The 7,195-nt window shown below is 44.2% G+C and overlaps 1 protein-coding gene across 1 annotated transcript; it reads left to right on the top strand.

The window, feature by feature from the left end:
• Nucleotides 1–4,955: 4,955 nt before the first annotated feature.
• LOC116408362 (E3 ubiquitin/ISG15 ligase TRIM25-like) lies at nucleotides 4,956–6,747 on the top strand. The gene is made up of 2 exons (XM_031895134.1): nucleotides 4,956–5,901; nucleotides 6,094–6,747. Exons 1-2 carry the CDS (start codon nucleotides 4,996–4,998, stop codon nucleotides 6,745–6,747), a joined length of 1,560 nt encoding a protein of 519 aa, XP_031750994.1. The 5' UTR covers nucleotides 4,956–4,995.
• The last annotated feature ends 448 nt before the right edge of the window (nucleotides 6,748–7,195 follow it).

The raw sequence follows: 7,195 nt of genomic DNA, 5'->3' as shown, positions 1-7,195 counted from the left end.
CATTCTGCCTGTGTGTGCTTGATGAGTTAGCATAGGGAGAGAGCTGTGCAGGGGTTTGAGGGAGAGTTTAGGTAGCTTTGCTGACTAGTAATCTACTTTCTACTGCTCTGTATGTAGCTGCTGTGCACAGCTGTCCTACTGATCTCATCTGCTGTAACCCAATAGTCCTTGTAAGGACTGCTTTTATTTTCTGATTACTGTTACTCTTCTTTTCATTGTGTACTGCAGCTCCGTCTGTGTGTGTTGGAGACATGTGTGCTGCTCATAGTAGTGCACTAAGCACCAACCACACATTCACATCATTTTTTTTATTTGTGTTTTTTTACTTTGCTACTGTAATTTATAGAGCCCAGTGCTATTAGTCTAGCTGTGGGGGACTGGTGTGCTGCTCCTAGTAGTTCACCCCCAGCACCAACCAGATATCACTTTTTTTTATTATTAATTTATTTTTTTTATTTAACTTACTGTTCTTTAATGTGTCCAGTGCTGTTTGCTGTTATTCATAGTAGTGCACCAAACATGTTACACATAGTAGTGAGATTGCATTGCAATAAAATCACCTGAGCGATGTTTTTCCACCAGCAATAATATATTCCGTATCCACTACTGCGGCGTTTTATCTTTGCGTGTGAACCGGCCGTAACCTTTACACGACTTGATTGGCATGTAGACGCCGGACGTTTTAAAGCAGTTTATTACACAAGTTTAGAAATGTAGTGTGATTTCTGCCCTTTACAGCACAAAATGCAACACTATGTCAACAACGTATTTTTCAGATAAATTTTTGCCCTTGATCCCCCTCCTGCATGCCACTGTCCAGGTCGTGGCACCCTTTAAACAACTTTAAAATCAGTTTTCTGGCCAGAAATGGCTTTTCTAGTTTTTAAAGTTCGCTACATCTCTACCTCCCCACGCAAAGGAGTCTCGGTCTTCTCTGGAATGTAACTTCAGACACATTTACCTTTCAGGTCTCAGACACTGAGAAGCCATTCACGAGACGAGGTCCTGTCAACTGTCAATAGCCTTTACGATCCCCTAGGCTTAGTAACACAAGTTACTGTCCAAGGGTGATCCATACTTCATCAGCTTACCTTGAGAGTGATAGATTGGGATGCTTCTTTGCCAGTAGACCTACTGCCTAAATGGGAAAAATGGAGAAACTCCTTGAAGGTTCTGGAAGAACTTAACATCCCACGCTACTATTCACCCACTTCACTTTCAAGAAGTAAGAGGAAAGAAGAATCAGTAGACCTAAACAATGGAACTATGTCCCTTCTGGTTTGAATCCCGCAGACATCGCCACAAGGTCAGTGCCAGCAGTTGTCCTGACGCAAACCATTTGGTTTGCAGGACCCAAGTTTTTAACAGACCAGTCTTCTATAGACTCCGAAGAAGACATCGATTTCCACCTGGTGGATCCAGATACTGATCCAGAAATCTGACCAGAGGTTAAAACATTGAGTTCCAACATCTGCTCAAGAAGAAACTTGGAGGTGAGACATTTTGAACGTTTCTCTTCTTGGAAAAGATTGGTGAAGACTATTGCAAGATTGAGTCATATTGCACAGAGTTTCAAGTCCAGTCAGATGTCATCTTGTCATGCATGGCATACCTGCAAGGAGTCACCTAATGCATTAGCCTTGAGAAGGCTAGATAGCATTTTACTGCTTGCAATGTTATTAGTATGTTAAAGGAAAGTAATTGTGTAATGGTATCTCACAATACCAGGCGGGGAGTGTTTTGCCATGCAGCTTCTTACTGCCTAGCAGTTGTTATTACATGTTATGTTATAATGTTATTTGGTATCATCCTTTCGCCCCTGCTGTTTCTTGCCAGATAGTTGCTCCCGCCCTCCATTTTCTTGCTGTAACTCCCCTTTGGTTAGTGTGTTATGAAGAGACTGCAGTGTTTGTAAGCTGTGTAACTCTATTAGAAATTTACCTATGGAAAAGTCTCTATGTTTATACCTTTGCTACCTTGAAGCATAAAGAAGCATTGGAAAACACTTCTGAGTCTTTATTCATTGCGTAAAGGTGATCATTCAACCTGCTGCATTCATCCTCACAGACTGGGCCTACACTGAGCTTGTGGCAGGTACAACCGATGCTGAGACAGAACACTCAGGTAGGAAGAAAAATGATGTAGGAAAGACAAAGTGTGAACCCAGTTAGCGCTGACTCTCTGGCTAAGGAGATTGCTGAGCATGAACTTAGATTGTCAGAAGTAGAATCAATTTTTCAACATAATAATCAGTTTTTTGTTGTTGTTACAAAGTAACAGAGATCTATGTTTGTTCCAGATCTCAGTGACCCAACTTTAGGTTATGATAGGGCAAAATTGCAATTAAAAATTAATAAACAGCTTTTAAAGTTTGTAGAAATGATCCCATATTCTAACCCAAATAAGAATGTTTCCATGAATTCTGATACATTTGAGTCTCATATAGAGAAATATGAGTTATGTGAGGAACAGAAGAATAAAGCATTTAAACTGTGGGTGTCAGCACGTATTTCCCGGAGGTTATCAATACCTGTCAGTGCTCCATTAACTAATACAGATAAACATGATTCATGATAAACAAATCTGTCCCATTTCACTTCACTAAAAAATTTATGACGAAAAATTAGCAAAACATGAAAAAAAAATTTACGGTCATCATTTTTTCCCACAACCAATTTTTGTGCCCACTTCACAAAAAAATCTGTAAATGGTGAAACACTGAAATTCATGGCAAATCCATGCCTGTCGAATCATTTTGCCCATCACTAATGGGAAATTTAATACATGGCACAAGAAGGGACAGGATTTTATAGCTTAATTATATCATTAATGGGGGAAATGCGCTTGATATAGAGGTGCTTAATAATCTTCAGATCTCTATAGATAATGACCCCTTGACATTTCTGGTTTTGTTTGAGCAGCTTACAGACTAGTTATGGGTATTGGAGAAGATCCAGTTCCCCAGTAATGATAAAAACTTTTGTAAATAAATAGATCCTGTAGCTAATATTTTCACTAGTAATCTTGATAGTCTTGAGGAAGCAGCCTCACATATAGATAAGTACAGGAGACAGCTTATACTGCAGAACTCAGGCCCCTCAAACAGTCACGTGATAAGGGAAATATGCCAATCAAAAAAAGCAAATAGAAAGGAGTATAAAAAGGCATTGAGCCATTTCTGTAGTCGGGTGGGGCACTTTGTTGAAAAATGTTTCAGTAAAAAAATAAACAGAAAGGATATCATATTACTGAGAACCCTGAAATGATGCATGAGCAAGCTCAGGTCTGTGCTGTTACACAGGCAAGGGAACCTGATGCACAGAATGGCCACTCCCAGGGTCCCATGAACAGACCAGTCTGTTGGTATAAAAGACCCAGGACTGAAGAGAAAAGAAGTTACTACTTGTTAATGGAAATAGGAATCATCACAGAATAGGGTTAATTAATAGTGAGATGTTTTTCTTACTTGGTAAAGGTTTGTATCAGTTTGTGTAAATGAATAAGTTTGGGTATAAAAAATATGCAAAGTGTTACTGCGATTGTAATGTACTTTACTGAACTGCAGAAGCAGGAAAGTTTATTGTGTATTAAATGTTTTATACTGTAGAATTTCTGCAAATAATAAATGATAACAAATGCCAGGTTAGTTTTATTGAAAAGTTATTTTGGCAGTTTAATTATAAACATCAGAATTGTATCTTGTTTTATTTGTCTATCTGTAGCCTCAATGTCAGAAAATTATTCTTGAGATCACTCCTCAGCCCCTCACTCCTCTGCCCCTCACTTCACTTAACCTCATTACTCTGCCCCTCACTCCTCTACCCCTTACTTCTCTGCCCCTCACTCCTCTGCCCCTCACTCCTCTGCACCTCACTCATCTTAACCTCACTCCTCTGCTCCTTACTTCTCTTAACCTCATTCTTCTGCCACTCACCTCTCTCCTCCTCACTCCTCTGCTTTTCATTCCTCTGCCCCTCATTCCTCTCCTCCTCACTCCTCTGCCCCTCACGCCTCTTAACTTCACTCCTCTGCCCCTCACTGCTCTGCTCCCCACTCCTCTGTCCTTCACTCCTCTGTTCCTCACTTCTCTGCTCCCCACTCCTCTGCCCCTCACTCCTCTGTCCCTCACTCCTCTGTCCCTCACTTCTCTACTCCTCTTAACCTCACTCCTCTGTTCTTCACTCTTCTGCCCCTTGCTCATCTCCTCCTCACTCCTCTGCCCCTCATTTCTCTCCTCCTCATTCCTCTGCCCCTCACTTCTCTCCTCCTCATTCCTCTGCCCCTTACTCCTCTCCTTCTCACTCCTCTGCCCCTCACTCCTCCTCTCCTCCTCACTCCTCTGTCCCTCACTTCTCTCCTCCTCACTAGTGATGAGAATTTTCTTTCAACAGGCATTGATTCGCAGCAAATTTTAAAATTTCACCATTGGCAAATTGTTTTGCGAAGCTTCTGTGAAAATTTGTCACGTGTCAAAAAAAGTCATGGTCGCGTCAAAATGGGCACGGTCGTGTCAACTCAACACTATTTCACAAATTTTCTTGTCGTTTTCAGAATTTTATGGCAAAGCAAAATGGGACAGATTCGCTTATCACCCTTCTCACTCCTCTGCCCCTCACTCCTCTGCTTCTCACTCCTCAGGAGGGTGCAGAGGCCCCAGCATTACCAGAAGGTACAGGGAGAGACCCAGCCTGTGTCTGTCAGTGAGAGAAGCGCTAATGCTGATGGGCCGGTAACTGGCAGAGCTGGCACTTTGGCTCTCTAGGGAGTGTGTGTTCTGTGCCTGCTGGGAAATAATTAACTGTGTAATCACCCCACATTAATTTTTTGTGGGAGTTTCATTAATGGTGATAAACAAATGGAAATTTGAATGGTTAACAGGAATCAAAAGTCCAAGTGATAAACTTGCCCTTCCCTGTGTGAGAAGGGGAGATAAACCCACTGGTTATAGGGAGAGAGAGGAAAGTTCAGTTTGGTTTCTTGTTCCTGATTTCAGCGATGGCGGCTGCTGATCTGAGAGACGAGCTGAGCTGCTCCATCTGCCTGAGCATTTATACTGATCCGGTATCCCTGCCCTGTGGCCATAACTTCTGCCAGGGCTGCGTTGGGAAAACATGGGACTGGCAGGAGGGGATAGAGGAAGATCCTTCTTGCCCTGAATGTAGACAGAGATTTAAAAGGAGACCTGAACTGACAATAGACTGGAAGCTGCGTGGCATGGTGGAGAGGTTCTGTCCGACTGAGACAGAGCTGGGGGAGACTGGGATTCCCTGCTCCTACTGTCTCCTCTCTCCTGTACCTGCTGCTAAATCCTGTCTCCTGTGTGAGGCTTCTCTGTGTGATACCCACCTGAGGGGGCACTGCCAGTCAGCAGAACATGTACTCACTGAGCCCACTGATTCCATTATGGGGAGAAAATGTTCTGTACATCACAAGGTTCTGGAGTATCACTGCTGTGAGGACTCTGCCTGTATCTGTGTGTCCTGCTGCCTGGCCGGGGAGCACCGGGGCCACAGGGTGGAGCTGCTGAGTGAGGCCTCTGAGAAGAAGAAAGAGAAACTGAGGAAAGTTCTGGAGAAACTGAGCCCAGAGAGAGAGGAGACTGAGAGAGGAGCCCAGAGGCTGCAGGAGCGCAGGAGAGAAGTGGCAGAAGTGGCAGCCGGTGAGACAGAAAAAGTCACTGCCCTGTTTAGGGGCATCAGGGAAGAGCTGGAAGCCCTAGAGAAGCGAATCCTGAGTGACATCTCCAGGCAGAAAGAGAAGCTTTGCCTCCAACTGACTGAGCTGATCCAACAGCTGGAAATAAAGAAGGACGAGCTGTCCAGGAAGATCTGTCACATTGAGGAGCTGTGCAACATGGCAGATCCACTCACTGTCCTACAGGAACAATGGGAATCCCATGGAGCTGCCTTTTGTGGGGCTGAGGGGGCAGATAATGAGGTCAGAGAGAGAGAGAATACTGAGGGGGCAGATAATGAAGGCAGAGAGAGAAAGGATACTGAGGGGGCAGATACTGAGGGCAGAGAGAGAGAGGGTACTGAGGGGGCAGAGAATGAGGGCAGAGAGAGAAAGGGTACTGAGGGGGCAGATAATGAGGGCAGAGGGAGAGAGGCTATAAAGGTCCCGGCTGTAGGGGATCTGGATGTGGGTCGGATCTCAGAGACATTACTCACAGGCTTAGCTGGGATTGTGACTGGGGTAAAGGGAAGGGTGATCCCTGGGCAGGAGGCTACAGAGCTGGTACTGGATATAAACACGGCTGGGAATGAAGTATCTGTATCAGGGGATGGGAAATCTGCTTCCTACTCACTTACAGACCAGCGTCGCCCACAAACCCCAGAGAGATTTCAGATTTATCAAGCTTTAAGCACCAGGAGTTTCCCCTCAGGGCGACATTACTGGGAAGTGGAGGGCAGTGAATCAGGGGGCTGGGGGGTAGGGGTGGCCTATCCCAGTATAGAGAGGGGCGGGGCTCAGTCCTACATTGGACAGAATAACAAGTCCTGGTGTTTGTACAAATGGAATAATAACTATACAGTGAGGCATGACAGGAAAGACACACAGTTACCCCACGCCCCTTCCTGCAGGAGAATCAGGATCTCATTGGACTATGAGGCCGGATGCCTGTCCTTTTATGAGCTGAGTGAGCCAATCAGGCACTTACACACCTTCACTGCCTCCTTCACTGAGCCCCTTCATGCTGCATTCTGGGTACTGGGGGATCGTGCATGTGTGAGAATCATTAGTTAGGGCCCCACCCACTGCCCAGAAGGGAACCTACTCTCGGAGCTGCCCTTAGCCCTGTGATGCCAGGAAAGAAAGGAAATGTGGGCACCATGTTAAAATTTTGATACGATTAGTCTGTTAAATACGGATATTAAAATCTATGTGAAAGTGTTAACTTTGAGATTACAACATATTCTTCCAACACTGATACATATTGATCAGGTTGGGTTTATGAAGGGACGCCAGGCTCCAGATGCCACTAGGAGATGTGTGGATCTTATACAGATATTAAAGAAAAATCGGACACATCTTTGCTTTTGTCTCTGGATGCAGACAAGGTGTTCAATAGAGTAAATTGGTTATATCTATCAAAGGTATTAGAGATTTTTGGTTTTGGTTTACCACTGGCATTTCGACAGGCTGTTTTGGCATTGTATAATTCTCCATCGGCAATAGTTAAATACAGAGGTTT

Source organism: Xenopus tropicalis, chromosome 1 (genome assembly GCF_000004195.4).
Source record: "Xenopus tropicalis strain Nigerian chromosome 1, UCB_Xtro_10.0, whole genome shotgun sequence".
Classification (NCBI taxonomy): domain Eukaryota; kingdom Metazoa; phylum Chordata; class Amphibia; order Anura; family Pipidae; genus Xenopus; species Xenopus tropicalis.
Note: the sequence above shows the minus strand (reverse complement) of the source record. Positions and strands in the feature narration are given on the sequence as shown.

Coding starts and splice junctions, on each gene's coding strand:
- LOC116408362 (XM_031895134.1), top strand. CDS start 4,996: ATGGCGGCTGCTGATCTGAGAGACGAGCTGAGCTGCTCCATCTGCCTG. Junction 5,902..6,093: donor AACAATGGGAATCCCATGGA/GCTGCCTTTTGT, acceptor GCAGATAATGAG/GGCAGAGGGAGAGAGGCTAT.